Source organism: Aulonocara sp. 'chitande type north' Nkhata Bay, linkage group LG15, assembly GCF_057382095.1.
Source record: "Aulonocara sp. 'chitande type north' Nkhata Bay isolate Kocher_YH1m ecotype deep benthic linkage group LG15, A_spYH_male_GT1.1, whole genome shotgun sequence".
Classification (NCBI taxonomy): Eukaryota; Metazoa; Chordata; class Actinopteri; order Cichliformes; family Cichlidae; genus Aulonocara; species Aulonocara sp. 'chitande type north' Nkhata Bay.
In genome coordinates this window covers 22,000,315-22,015,502 of record NC_141358.1, presented here as the reverse complement: position 1 = coordinate 22,015,502, position 15,188 = coordinate 22,000,315, and the positions used below count along the sequence as shown (strand labels likewise).

At 40.0% G+C, this 15,188-nt stretch overlaps 2 protein-coding genes and 1 pseudogene across 5 annotated transcripts; 1 reads left to right on the top strand and 2 right to left on the bottom strand.

Moving 5' to 3' along the window:
• Positions 1 to 979: 979 nt before the first annotated feature.
• On the bottom strand, positions 980 to 8,097 carry LOC147313015 (uncharacterized). Of its 3 annotated transcripts, XR_015125133.1 has the most exons (6): positions 5,091 to 8,097; positions 4,334 to 4,453; positions 3,054 to 3,170; positions 2,268 to 2,338; positions 1,794 to 2,135; positions 980 to 1,543 (listed from the first exon to the last, which is right to left on the bottom strand). XR_015125133.1 is itself a non-coding variant. In XM_086264978.1 (2 exons), exons 1-2 carry the CDS (start codon positions 2,155 to 2,157, stop codon positions 1,452 to 1,454), a joined length of 456 nt encoding a protein of 151 aa, XP_086121104.1. In that variant the 5' UTR covers positions 2,158 to 2,261; the 3' UTR covers positions 980 to 1,451. The 3 variants fall into 3 exon arrangements, 1 of the variants encoding a protein (XP_086121104.1); XR_015125132.1 differs by having other exon boundaries at positions 4,334 to 5,981; XM_086264978.1 differs by lacking the exons at positions 2,268 to 2,338; positions 3,054 to 3,170; positions 4,334 to 4,453; positions 5,091 to 8,097 and having other exon boundaries at positions 1,794 to 2,261.
• On the top strand, positions 7,211 to 12,095 carry LOC147313014 (uncharacterized; annotated as a pseudogene). The gene is made up of 11 exons (XR_015125123.1): positions 7,211 to 8,388; positions 8,497 to 8,735; positions 9,058 to 9,161; positions 9,276 to 9,538; positions 9,643 to 9,840; positions 9,929 to 10,015; positions 10,174 to 10,272; positions 10,489 to 10,643; positions 10,765 to 10,893; positions 11,121 to 11,303; positions 11,682 to 12,095. The product of XR_015125123.1 is annotated as an uncharacterized LOC147313014 (transcript).
• Positions 11,999 to 14,319, bottom strand: LOC147313013 (uncharacterized). The gene is made up of 6 exons (XM_086264963.1): positions 14,162 to 14,319; positions 13,446 to 13,579; positions 12,993 to 13,143; positions 12,502 to 12,645; positions 12,284 to 12,388; positions 11,999 to 12,169 (listed from the first exon to the last, which is right to left on the bottom strand). The coding sequence occupies exons 1-6, from the start codon at positions 14,215 to 14,217 to the stop codon at positions 12,058 to 12,060; spliced, it is 702 nt and encodes a 233-aa protein (XP_086121089.1). The 5' UTR covers positions 14,218 to 14,319; the 3' UTR covers positions 11,999 to 12,057.
• Between the last annotated feature and the right edge of the window lie 869 nt (positions 14,320 to 15,188).

Sequence of the window (15,188 nt, the reverse complement as noted above, 5' to 3'; positions counted from 1 at the left end):
ACAAATGTGCAAAAATGACCCATACAACTCATGTGCAGTGATTTTTGTGTAACTATTATTAAAAATTGACACATCACCAACTAATTAAACATGAATGACTCAAACAGATTTTACACAGATGTGATGACTAACTGCTAAAAGGTTTTCTGTGGATACAAATGTCTACAAATATTTGTGACATTCTTTTCTTTCACTTACAGATTGGTAAAAAATGTGTGCACGGGTTACCAGACACACACAGGTTACAATATATTTGTGTGCAGTTTTAACATTATATAGTATATTGTTATTAAAAATGATCTAATTTAGTAGCCATAGCCACTACCTTAACAAAACAGACAGGTAAAGTGGCTATCAGGTAATTGCTAATGAGCAGCCAGGTTAACATTTATGTTAACTCTTCAATATTTCAACACTATTAAAACAGGAGCTTTACTCACTGCTGAAACCTCACTGTTTAGCTGCTAGTGAGGGGCGGGGCTGTGTGCCTGTCTGTGGTGATGTGTCAGTTGAAGGAGGCGCTGTTGGTCTTTTTAGTATCAATTATTATCTACTGACTTTTCTTTCTTTTAAAAATCCTCTTTTAAGACTGACTGTGCAGGCTTTGTTCAAGTGCTGTTGGAAAACTTGGACATCTGAGCTTTCCTGTGCATTTATGCATAGTGAACTGGTACTTATACAGAACCTTCCTATATTCAAGTTGAGCATTAAATAGCTTTCTACTACAAGTCATTATTCTACCAGTCACACACATTTCTGCAGTGCTCTAATCTGAGCATTTTTATCTGTTCACACACACTCACACTATAGCCTATAAAGGCAAATTAATGTTTTGGATAAGTTAAAGTAACAAGTTGTTCTTGTCAAGAGAATACAGCCAGTCCAAAATGTAGTGCACAGACCACAGAAGACAATTTCTGTTGGGGGAAAACTCTGTAAAAAACCCAGGAGAAATAAAGACACAATGAGACAAAGTTACTTTCTTTATCAAACGTGTACACGGGTGAGCTGCTAAGAACAACTCACACCATGCACAGTGGCTTGGTAATTTTTATAGGCACAGAGCACAGAGACAGTGAGAACAGGATAACAAATAATAAACAGATAAAATAAAACAACTCCATATATGGTGCTAGTCTCGTCAGCAGAGAGCTAGGGAAGATAAAACAATCTAAAACAATGTGTCCCAGAAACAAGATGTCTTTGCTGGGAAAGTCTAAAAAGATAATTCTAAACTAATCTAACCATAGGCAAAGGGCAGACAAAAGGCATCTTTGTACATTTAAAAGAAGGTAAAGAAACATAGAATCATTTTTTCCTGTAACACTTTCTGTCTACAGAGTGTAAATAGAAATGGTTGAATGAAGAAATCAAACAGTAGTTTCTCTGATAATCAAAGCAACAATCAACCAAAAGCTTCAGATAACTCATACTGACTGCAGTAAACAGAGTTACTTTGGAAGAAGAGAAAGTGGAGTGGCGGAGTCTTCATTGTTTTCTGTGCCAATGTGGAACAAACCTCTGATGGTTTTCAGCCATCCCTCTGCAGAGGAGAAACACAACAGTGAGTCAGATCACAGAGTCCTGGTAAATGCATGAAGTCACATGACTCCGATTAAGGTGACTGCTCTGTTTATTTTCTGTCAAAGTATACATCAGTTCTTGTGTTTTTATCACACTAACAGCATTTTCATGTGAGGTCACTAACCTTCACAGAAATATAACTGTCAATATTACTAATGGACATGAATGTGTTCAGCAGGAGCTTTTAGGTCAAATTCTCTTATACTGACCATGAACCAAGAGCACCACCACTTGCTGCTCCAGGGTCTTTCCCTCATTGTCGCAGAAGGTGCAGATGTAAACACCTCCATCTTCACAGCTAATATTTCTCAGAGTCAGACTGGCATTTCCTGTAGTCTGTGGGTCTTTCTTCATCTCTGTGTGGCGTCGGAACGATTTGTTGTTTTTATGATGCTGTGTCCGACCCTGCTCATATACGATTGCCTTGACTTCTTTATCTTGGATACGTTTCCACTCCACTATGATGTCCTCTCTCTTACATTTTTTGGATTCAAAGGGCAGCAGGACACTTTCTGCACCCTCTGTCACGTCCACTGCTTTGAGCTGGCAAACTGAGAGAGCAGAGAAGAACATCAACTGTAGCAAACAGCAGCAGTAAATCACTTTTTTTAAAAAAAAAAAAACATCTTTCTATAATGTGGATAACAGCAGGCTGTGTGGCTTAGTGGAGCTCACATAATCACCTATTGCACGGAAGACTGGGAGGGGATAGAGATCTGTGGGAAGACTGTTTCAGGAAAGGCGTGCCAAAAATCTGTTAATCAGATATGTAAAAAAAAAACAAAATGAAAGAACCATAACCAATGTGTTAATTCATCCTATCATATATTCAGGTTTTATGTGTGAAGATAAAAGTATAGGATACATATAATGCCTGACTGGTGCTGGATTTATTGATATCTGACAGAAAATGTCTGTCTTCTCCATTCAAGGTTAAAGACGTCTTTTTTTTTTTTTAGTTTGAAATTTATTTTTTTTCCCACTTCATTCTACATGTCTTTGACCTCTTGTAGGAGATTTTTATCAGTATAGCATTCCTCCATGAATATGTTTGCTTCTTATCAAGGGCAGCTTTTGTTCTTTTGAAGGCAACTGCACGGACAACATTCATAACTTGAGAAACAACATCAGTGAGGAACTGAAGGCTGAGCTTTTGGGTATAAATTAGTCTTCTTCCTTTAGGGGTCTCAAAATGGATCATCTGCCTCTTACAGCAAACACCACATCTATAGCACTCTCTCTTGGCATGAAGTCCTACTGCTGCTCACTGATCATCACTCTTCTTCTTAGCCTAGCATCAACAACTATTTCCCATATCTTCATAGTATCGCTCTGTAGTTACTGAAGCTCTGCACATTTCCATTGTTCCTGAAAGTCAGTACCAGTACGTGTCATCAGATTTTAAACTGAAACTCTCAACATCCCCACAGGAGCCGGCCAGGTCTGCAACACACAAACACACACACTACCTGCAGTTTTCTTCATCCTTTTATATACAAGGCTCATGAAGACAGCAACAGCAGCAGCCAAGAGAACCAGGGGAATCAGGACAGCTGGGACAACTTTGACCCAGACTGGAGAAGGTCCTGTAAAAAACACAAGCAACCTGAACATCACCCACAGTAGTTTCACTTGTTCCAGCAGTATTTTAGATTTCTGAAATTTTAAATAATGATTTTTCATATTCGATAGGGAAATGTGGCATCCTGCAGGATTCCACTTTGGGACCTATTTTGTTTTGTTGTTTTGACTGCCAGCAAGAAAAAGGACTGGCATGTTTTTGTCTAAACTTCTAGCTTACTTATCAGACATGTATATTGTCTGTTTGTAAATTATATCGATGAACACTGATTTGTAAATTATTATAATGCATTAAATGATCAAGATTAAATGTTCTGCTACTCTGTTCTTTTTGTAAGGCTACTGTTTTGTTTTGTTTTTTGCTTTTTATCACGCTTACCTCTTTTATTCAGAGGTAAGCATGATACGCGAGTGTCTGGTTTGAGACTTATTGCACCATGTATAAGCTATCTGAGACGAATGAGAATCCCTCCAAGAATCGACTAAGTTGAATCTTTGTGCAAACAGTCTTATGAATGAGTTAGAGTCTGAACTTCTAGAAGGCCATCTGTCTAAATAGCTGTTAAACACTGTATTAAAGTCTCCACCAAAAATAATAAAAGAATTGGGATATTTAGATAGGCAGCACGATGGCACGGTGGTTAGCACTGTTGCCGCACAGCAAGAAGGTCCTGAGTTCAATTCCACGATCAGGCCGGGGTCTTTCTGTGTGGAGTTTGCATGTTCTCCCCGTGTTTGCGTGGGCTTCCTCCCACCGTCCAAAGACATGCAGCTTGTGGGGATAGGTTAATTGGAAAATCCAAATTGCCACTAGGTGTGAATGTGCGAGTGAATGTGAGTGCGAATGGTTGTCTGTCCCTGTGTGTTGGCCCTGCGACAGACTGGCGACCTGTCCAGGGTGTACCCCGCCTCTCGCCCTATGACAGCTGGGATAGGCTCCAGCGCCCCCCGCGACCCTGAAAAGGATAAGCGGAAGCGAATGGATGGATGGATGGATATTTAGATAACCAGCGCAGTAGGCGCTCCTCCAACCTATCAAAATATAGTTTATTCTCCCTCTGACAGTTAAAACCATACACATTGACTAAAACATAGATAGAGTGTGCAGCCTCAACTATTAGAAAAATGTAATAACCATCTTTATCTATGTCAGAATTCAAGATTTTACCATTAAATCTTCCTTTAAGTATGCAGACACCAGCAGCATGCTCTGTACCATGGGACATCCACAGATCATCTCCCCATTGCGATCTCCAAAATGTTTTTTCTTGTTCTGTTGAGTGAGACTCTTGTATAAAACAGAAATCTGAATTGAACTGCTTGCAAAACAAAAAAATAGCCTTACGTTTAACATTGTTTCTTAAACCTCTTGCATTTAAAGAAATAACAGACAAAGACATAATGATAGTAACAAAAATTAAAAGTGACAAATAAGAAAAAGCTTAGACCAAGTAAATGAAGAACAGTTGAATTGGGAACCTGGTCACTTAAGAGAGTCCTATATAAGATGAGAACTGCAACCCCTGAGTAAGGAAATTGTGAACTTGAATAATAATAGGAATACAATAGCCTAAAACAATAAAACCAATGTGGTAAAAAATAAATAAATAAAATAAATAAATGCTTCACATATGAGCATTGAAAGGGAGCTTAATAGAAATTTTCTTGCTCCATTTAAATAACTAATTATTCAAAAAAAGAATAAAAAAAAACAAACAAACAAAATAAAATAAAAAGAAGCTTATCCAGCTTGCTCATAACATTTTCAGCAAAAATATTGCAGCCAAACTGAAGACCAATAAACAAACAAACTGCATCAGTTTAACTCTGATCGATTTATCAGTCCAACAACAAAAACAAACAAAAAAAGAACGGCAGTGAAACCAAGTTAATCTTAAGATACTTCAGTTTTCACCTCAAAATACCTTGGATCAAGTTATAGGGGTGGAAAAATCTCTTTTCCCTCCACGAATGCACGACCTCCTACGAAGAACGCCAGCTTGTTTTCTTTGCGCGCAGCTTCCACAGACGGCCAGAGTCTGTTTCTTCGGGCGCGGTCGTCAGGAGACAGATCCTCAGCCAGCTTTAGGTTGTTACCTTTCAGGTAGGTGGACTTCTTAGCAGCGCGCCAGACAGCATCGCGGTAGATCCTGGATGTAAACTGAATGATGATTCCCCTGGGTTGGTCGTTGTTGGACTTCTTGGGACCGATGCGGTGGACGGTGTCAACGACGTCGGGGAATTTATCTTGCATCTCCGGCAGGACTGATCTACAGACTTTGAGTACCTCCTGCCGCACGTCCTGCTTGTCCCTCTCGGTCAGACCGTAGAGCTTCAGATTCCAACGGCGTGAATAGCTCTCCAGGGGCCCGTTCTTCGTACGTCGCTTACTACATCCAAGATCAAATGAAACATCCAAGATCAAATCATCGCGCTAACCGTGAGCTCGCTAATCCGGTTCCCCGAACACACCTGCTGTTGACGATTACTACAGCTGGACGCAGTAATGTGACATCACTGGGTGTCGTAAAAGGGGCTACGCATCGATAGTAGAAACATTGATCGGCAACCCTCTGATTGGTCGGCGAAAATGTCGACGGAGCGCGCTCGGCTCGGTATTTTTCGGCAGCAGAGCAAGAACTCTTGAGTGAGGGATTTCAGGAGTTTCAGAGTTTAATCAGAACGCAAGGGAACACTGCAAAGGCTGCAAAAGCAAGGAGCGAGGGCTGGCAGGAAGTTGCTGACAAATTAAACACGTAAGTAATTTAATAATAACAATAATAATGGAGTGGATTGATATAGCGCTTTTCAAGGCACCCAAAGCGCTTTACAATGCCACTATTCAGTCACTCTCACATTCACACACTGGTGGAGGCAGCTACAGTTGTAGCCACAGCTGCCCTGGGGCAGACTGACAGAAGCCAGGCTGCCATATCGCGCCATCGGCCCCTCTGGCCATCACCAGTAGGCGGTAGGGTAGATTTATTATATTACACTATATTATCCAATATTATATTACATTATATTATAATATGTTATATTTTATCCTCTTTCACATTAGAGCCACGACAGGACCCACTAGAACATGGGAACAGGTAAAAGTGAAATATAAGAATATCCTACAGAATGGTAATATTTATCACTTATATTGCTTTTAGTCTCTTGGAAAGAGACCCTGGAATAATCTGTTTGTTTATAACAGCAACCAAGAAAAGGGCAGAGGAAAAAAAGACAGGTGGTGGTCCTGCACCCCCTCGTCAACAAGTTGGTTAAGTGAATAATACCCTCACGGGAAAATCGATATCTCTCTATGAGCACACTGTCGCGCTGAGCTAAAGGATCCTGTCTGTCCCGCAATATACGCTGAATTCTGAGGACTCTCCTTATCAATCTTGCACCTTCCGCAATGGGTGGCTCGCGTATACGGACAGGACATGGCTGCGACAGACTTCCCAAATCCACCTTCGCTTTTATAGCCGTGGTCTCTCATCTTGATTACACGAAGTAATTTACAATTGCTACTCTGAAATATGAATTAAATCTGTAATAATCACATACATGTAATAGAATGTTAATAGTACATTTCCCTTTTTTAGGAAATGACCTGTATGTATCTGTGTGAAATCAATAAATGGATCAGGTGCTGCATTGTCTTTAGTTACATTGATGTTATTTATTTATGGTGAAACAGTGGTGGAATATCGCTGTTGCTTTCGTATGAATGACGCGGGCATACCTGCGTGGCCGCGATCTAATCCTGTTTACATAAAGTAAACCTGCTCCCGAGCAGGTTTACGTTTACGGCTCTGTTGCTATGACAGCAAGTCCCGGATGAGCTTCGGGGAACCGACTGATCCAGGATCACGCGAAATCGTCAACAATCTAATCCGGCTAACCTACTTAGCGAGGTACGAAGAACGGGCCCCAGGTGAGAGATGCGCTTTTCCTGTGCTTCAGCGATTGCTTTATATTTTTCGAGCTGTGCCTCAACACTGACAACTCTGCTCTTCATATCATTTAACTCAGCACAGACAGCATCAAATGACTCCTTAACAGCTGTGATATGTTCAGTGTTCTCTTGGACAGCTTTTTTCATCTCGGAGATGGCTATGGAGTTGTCACTCACCATTTTTTCAAGAGTATCCGACCTCGAGTTAATCAACATGGTAAGTGATGAGAGCTGGGAGAGAACCGTAGATGTCTCCGTATCCGCAATTTTTCTTAGCTTACCAGCGGGAGAGGCGCATGGAGTGATAGGGAGAGGGGGAAACTCTTCTTCCATCCGTGAATACTGAAGCGGTTCGGAAACTGCCTCCAAATAGTCGCGCATGGAGTCGATGAGAGTATTTTTAGTGTCGGCGGGCATCTCAGTGGCGAGAGAAGACTGAGCAGCTTGGCTAACATTAGCAAGCTTGCTAACGGAGCCGCTGTTAGCATGCAACTTCTTAGAATCGGTCTTTCTCGGTTTGCTCATTTTGGTTCACAAATAGATACCAAAATGAGAAGTAAAGGATGACTATTGCGTAGGCGTAAATAAAGTCTCTGTTCACTGTGTGTAATATATATTTTAAAAAGGCCAGGTTCGCAGAGCTCAGCGATACGTGACTGCTCAGAGCGCCATCTTGGGGGTCTCTCCATCACTGGGTGTCGTAAAAGGGGCTACACATCGATAGTAGAAACATTGATCGGAAACCCTCTGATAGGTCGGCGAAAATGTCGAAGGAGAGCGCTCGGTATTTTTCGGCAGCAGAGCAAGAACTCTTGAGTGAGGGATTTCAGGAGTTTCAGAGTTTATTTAAAACGCAAGGGAACACTGCAAAGGCTGCAAAAGCAAGGAGAGAGGGCTGGCAGAAAGTTGCTGACAAATTAAACACGTAAGTAATTTAATAATAACAATAATAATGGAGTGGATTTATATAGCGCTTTCCAAGGCACCCAAAGCGCATGACAATGCCACTATTCAGTCACTCTCACATTCACACACTGGTGGAGGCAGCTACGGTTGTAGCCACAGCTGCCCTGGGGCAGACTGACAGAAGCCAGGCTGCCATATCGCGCCATCGGCCCCTCTGGCCAACACCAGTAGGCGGTAGGGTAGCCTTGTATTTATCCTGTGCGCTCTCTTCTGTTTACATGATCATATGTCAGACACAGTGCCAGCTAAAGCAGTCAAATTTGACCTAGCAGCAGCTGGACTTGGAGAGAAACGGATTTCATTCCAAGGTGATGCTACATGTCATTTGTTAATATTTCAAGATTCAGTTTAACTACATTTTTACTCTTATATGTACCATTTTTGTAGTAATGTACAGCAAGTAATGTGTTTTACAGGAAGGGATGATGACCCAGAAGTGGTCAAGGCAATGATTGAGGATACCTTCCCTCAGCTGAAAGACACAGGAGGGTTTGAACTGCTGAGAATCTCGGGTACAACACGAAGCCGTAACCTGTGCACAATCCCAAGCCCAGACACTGGATATACAGTGCGATATCTCCGCAGTCCGTTGAGTGGAATTGGACAAGCTTTGATCTATATAAGGCCACTGCAGAAAAGTATTGATTTGGAAGACGTGAGTAATGACTAGGGTCACAATATGTTATTTGCATGTATTAATAAACTAGTTCAAATGGCTAGCTAAGCTCAACTATGTGTCAAATCACTTTAGCTGTCAGCTGGTTAGAAACATGACTGCATATGAGTAATAATGGTTCTGAATGTGTATGTAAGCAATTGTTAGAAAAGGTTTAGAAGGAGATATGTCATTTTGTGTTTACAATTTGTTTCTGCTTCTCATGTTGGCAAATGCGATTGCAGAACTGTCAAAATATTTTTTATCACAGTATGCACCAAATGTATATTAAATATATTTTTTATCTCCATATTCTCTGTAGAGCCTGACAACCCTCCAGCAACAAGGACCCCCCACAAAATGCCTGAATTGTGACATTAACATTCCTTTAAATAAAATGAAAAACCACATCACTAAATGCACAAGGTAAGGAACATCTTTGATTTTCTATATATTTTAGTATATAGTGTGGAAACTAAGTAAGTCCACTTTATATATATTGGTGATGGATGCTGAAATCTCTGCCAATCCCTCTCACAGTTCATTGAGTGGTGCTGAACCTCAGTCTGTTACTGAAAGTCAGGCTAGGCAGACTCGTAGTACAACAGCAAGGTCAGAGGTCCCATCCTGTAGCAACAGTGATGCCTGGAATCTGTCCTGCGGGGTAGAGGAACCAGATAGTATCATCTTGGAATCCACCATAACCTCAGCAAGAGCAGAGCAATCATCAAGTGATATGGTGGTAGTGCAGGAAGATGCATCTCATCAAGATGAGGAAAAGTCACTTCTAGGGGAAAAACCAGGTAGTGACAGGAATTAAGTTAGGAAGATACCAGACAAATGGCAAAAAATACATATATTTTATTTCTTTTGATTCATGTGATCCATACAAATGTGTACCTTTCAGAGTGGAAATGTGAACAAGATGCAACCAGAGCAGCCTGGCTCTACAAGTCCGAGTTACTTTCAAAGTATGAGACCAGAAAGGCAGTAGTCCTGCAAATGGACTTGCGGGAAAGTATTGTGGATCAACAGAGATCACTTATCTCCCTCTACAAAGCTCCAAAGGTAGAGTGGGCGGGCCCTGTCAGCTGCAAACTGGAAGGTATTTTTTCTGTATTGTGAAAACATTAGAAATCCAGTGACTGACTAATCCGAAACTTCACAAGTTCTTTTCTTCTTCTTCCTTTTAGGGGATGTTGCTGTTGGAGAAGGGGTGAAGAGATTCTTCTTCTCAAAGGCAGTTTCTCTAGTACAGTCTGGTTTGCATTTGAATTTTGGTATGTATGAAACTAGACTGGGCACATGTATAGTGGATTAAATAAGAGAATATTTCATCATGTAAAGAAAATGTATTTGTTATGTAAATGAGTTAATTGTGTTAAAATTACTGCCTGGATTTCTCATACTCACCATAACCTAGCTGTACTCTTTTCAGGGAACACAGATCTTACAAGACTGTTTGACGGTGAGCCAAAACACTTGACTCCGTCCACTTCTCAGACCTTGCTTGAGAGTGACATGTTTTTGGTGGCAGGTAAGAAAGTTATGTACAGAAATAAGAGGAATAGTAATTTAAAATAATACATGTGCAGCACTAAAGGAAAAAGCATTACTTGTGTTACATTATCCTAACTGTAACCGTAAAGATGAAAACTAGATTGAATACAGTTACAAAACTGTTTGTCTTTACCCCCATGCAATGTTAGGCTAAGTGAATTTATTATGTTTTATTTTTATTATTTATTATTAGGAAGAATAATGGGACATTCATTCATTCATGGTGGACCGTGTGTGTCTGGTATAAGTCCTGCAATCATCCATGTCCTTTTTGGTGGCTCACCTGAAACAGCTACAGTTCAGATTGAGGATTGCCCTGATATTGATATCCGCAGCACTATTCAGCTGGTTTGCATTTTTGTACCATTATTTTAAAGAATTACTATTTCACTAAATATTAAATTTAGAGACAAGATTGAATAGCCATCAGTACCTACTACTGACTAATTTTTTTCCCCCTCTGTCCTAGCTTGATGGCACTGCTGAATTAACAGAACTGGAACGAAGAAATGTTCTCGAGCTAGCCCTGGCTTGGGACCTGCCAGGTGTCACACAAACCAATAGAAAGTGGCTGTATGAACGTCTGCTATTCCACGCTGTGAGTACGGACTTACTCTCCCCAATAAATGTAAATTTTAAATAGAAAAGCAAATCAAACCTTTGGATGTGAATAAGTACATTTTTCATATACATTAAAAAAATCTCTTTGGAGGCCATTTGAAATGCTTTATCAGTACAGTGGATGTTCTTTAAGTATTTAACATTTAAAGTGTGTTTTACTTTACGGACTCACACTTCAGTTTTGGTTTGGTCTCACTGTTGTAGGTCATAACACAAACAAGCCGTCAAGTCAAGCAGCTGAGGAAAGGGCTTAAGGAGACCATGGTATGGCCGCTTCTGACAGCAAGATCAGACATGCCACAGAAGATGAAGATGAGGAGGAAGAGGAATGCTCTCTTGAGGATAAATGCAGAGTGGCAGGCTACCTTCGGTCCTTCATTGAAAATGGTAAGTCTGCTGCGATAGGTATTTTGCTATTGGTTTTCTCTGATTATACTTTGGTAAATTACATACAGTCCAGTGATCTCGGGTCATTAACAAAGTACACTATAGTATAATTTTGTTTTCTTATTTGCTCCATACTGCCTCCATGCAATACATAAAAAACAGAGTGGTGGCATTATCAGTTGCATTATAATTGTATGCAACTACTTTTAGCTTTGTTACCATAAAAATATCTATGACAGCTACAACAGCAATTTGAGTGGGGCAAAAATGTCTTGTGCTCTTTATGTAATTGTTCATCTTTTAAGGTATTTCTCCATAAAAGACTCAAAATAATGAATATAGGATGTCATTATAGCTCAAAACAATGTTCCACTGCAGCGTCTTGTGCACAACGAAAAGCCCTCATCAAGTTTTGGACAGGATGGGAAGTCTTGCCGAGAGAAATGACTGTGGAAGTGGTCAACAGCAGTCTTCCACCTGTTTTGAAGTACTACGTCTTCCTGCACACTACTGTACCTATGAGTCATTTCTAATGGACATTCAGGTGTGTCTCAACTCTACTGACTCAGGTTTTGGTCTGATTTAGGATTGATTCCATAACCACATGGTAAGATTAGACCATTTTTCTTTCTTGCATCACTTTACTGTATTCAGTGTTCAAAGAAACGGACAATCTAGTGAGTTCTAGTTCCTTTAATACACTTGACAGTGTAAAATACACAGTACAGGTGAGCATTTATTGCTTTTTGTCAGTTTATATTAAAAAGAGTTTAGAAAACAAAATCAGTTGAATCTCCAGCTGGGTGAAGATTGTGTAGAAAAGGTCAAGGACGTTTTCATATACATCCCTCCACAGGCGCTCAATGCTATAAGACACAGTGAAAACCAGTCAATTATGCTCAGAAACCATTTGTTTTATTACAATTGCATGTGTAAAAAAAAAAAAAAGTAAGACAGACAATCAATTTACTTGTCCTTACCGCTGGTTGTGAACACTTCTGCCTGTAATGTGAGAGTTCCTGTTCTCCCCCATTGTCTGCACCATGAAATGTGCAACCTTCACATTTTCCCCTCCTTTGTCTGACCTGGAAAAAAAGTAGAGAAGTTTTGATCCGAGTCAGTGAGAGTAACAATCTGAATATAACTACTGTCCAATACAGAGTTTTTTGACATACTGTATTTGTTAAACACCTCTTACCGGACTCTTGATGGTATGCCATATTGTCTGATTGCTGACAAGAAACCATCAAAAACTGTTGTAGCTTTGTTGTTGGTGGCAGCTTTAAGGTAGACAATTAACCTAGAAAAACCATCTATCCCACCATGGACAACAAATCTCCATCTGACAAGGCAGAATTAAAAAAAACAAAACAAGAAAAAACATTGTCATGTCCCCAGTTACATACAAGCAAGACCAATATTTCAGTTCCATATAAAGTGACAACATGTTATAACAGGAATGTAAAAGAAATAATAGAAGGGAAACTTAAACACTTTACAGAAAGATCTGTAGTGCAAGGAATCACATGCATAATGTAAAGCCTCAGACATGACTATAGCAAATCCTGTAAATGGCCTTATATGACAGCATTTAAGATGACATTTACAAACTCAAGGCTTCATTTTACAATTTTATACATACATTCTGTTACTTCAATGGAATAGGGAAAAGGTGATGCAAGTACTGACCGAATTAGTTTATGATTTCCATCGATATGCCAAAGGTGATTTGGTGCTGGTACACTGTACTGACGACGCCTTGCAGTCTGAATAGATAACCGTCGCATCATGACCCCTTCTGGATTGACTCGTCTCATTGACTCGTTAATCAGTCGAAATCCTGATTAACAAACAGATCATGTCTTAGTACTACCAACTACAAAAAGACTGTATTGTAAACACTGTAATGCTTATGAGACAGATCTTCATTGCTTCAGGTAAGTATCCAGGTGCTGTACAGATTTACTAGGGAGAGAGAATCATGTACAAACTGGTTCAAACAGGAACATAACTGCATAACAGTGATGCGAACATGCCTAGTCATTTTTGATGCCTACATTATAATATCACATCATGGCTACACTGACACATGCTTTCTGGGCCAGAAACTGGTGTTTGTATATTCAAACAATATCAGCTTACTTTGAATGTGTATGCCTCTGGATCGTAGATGTCCCATCATCATTCTGCAGCCGGCATTTGGGTGATGACGCTGAATGTCCAGCACTTTTGCATCCAAGTCCTCATTCCCAATAGAAGAATACCTATCAGATTTTCTGCACAAAATTTTTTTTTTTTAGTATAACAGCAAGTCTCAACAAAACGTTTTCCTGAAAGAACCAAGGACGTAAATGTATTCTTGTTTTTGCTTTACCGAAGACACCAGAGAAAGTATGATATTTAAAACGCTGCTGAAATAGACAAAACCATTTCAATAAACTTGCTATTTAACATCAACTTTGTTATGTGTTATCAGAGAACAATTAGCTGCAAACAGCAATGAAACATTCAACTATGTACTATTTAAAGCACTAATGACCCTGCTGTCTACCAAGATGTGATAAGTAAGTAGACTGTGGAAAGCTGGTGGGTCTACTCTGTGTAAAAGGTTCCTACAGGCTCCACTGCCCCCAGTCTCCGAGTTAACACACTCTAACAGCTAACACTGCGCCGGCTAAACGTGTCTCAACAACGAGATGGCGCCGATAGCTTTAGCCGTAGCTGCCCCGCTTATTTTAGACATTCACAATAAAAAAGTAAGCGATAATATTTCAATATCAAACGTCATAATTAAGGTCAACATCTAAATAATGCTGTGTACAGACTCACACAGGTGTTAAATTACAGCATAAACTTACCTTAGACCTTCCTCCGTCATTCTCCTCCTAATTGTGCTCGGAGACACAGAAAACATATCGGCAATTACCCCGATGGTTATCCCGGACAGCACGAAAGTCCCGAGTGCTGCAGCCGGGATTTCAAGACGTGGACGACCAACATTTGAAGACTGTTCTTCCTCGGCGTATTCCAAACGAACACGGTGCTGAATCGATCTTAAACTTTCGATTCTTAAACAATGCTGTCATCGATGCTAACATCTTGAAGAGCAATTATCATCCCAAGCATTTCAGAAACATCATCTAAACGACTCAAAACAGTATCTACAGGTAAATGATCCCTCTCTATCTGATCTGCTAAAATGAGCAGAATTGACTGAAGTTCACACCAGTCCGCCATCCTCCGTGACTTTTGACCTAGCACGTTTTTGCTACCTGTAGCAGCCGTCCGCGGAGCAGGTATCCAGGAAAACTAGTCGATAGTAAACGATCAGCCAATAGGCGCAAAGGTCAAGCCCACTCACACTGATTGACAGACAAAGTCATTCTGCTGAAAAGTCACATTATGAAATAAATAGGCCATTGGGAAAAACGGGATTTTGAAATAAAGACTGACTTTGAAAAAAGGACTTTTTGGATTAAAAACGGCTGGGAATAAATAAAATGCCTCAGGAATAATCTCTGTTATTGTGAAAAATAATGATCATGAAATAATATTTCACAATAATAAGTAAATTTATATAGCAGAATGCAATATATTTCACAATAATGACCTTTTTTTCAAAATGTGTTCAATTATTTCACAATATCATTCTCACATTACATATCTGTGTCTTATTTATTCACATAGTTATTTATTTCATCATGACTTATTTATTTATTTAATTTTGAACACTTTGGAGTTCCATATGTAACACGTACGTAATCCAATTCCACAACACGATGTGATGGGGGAATCAGCTGTGTTTTGCTGCCCATTTTATTTCGAATCTGGCGCGAACCGGTGAACCAGTTCCCGAATCAGTCACGTGGTACGGACTGCCCGCGA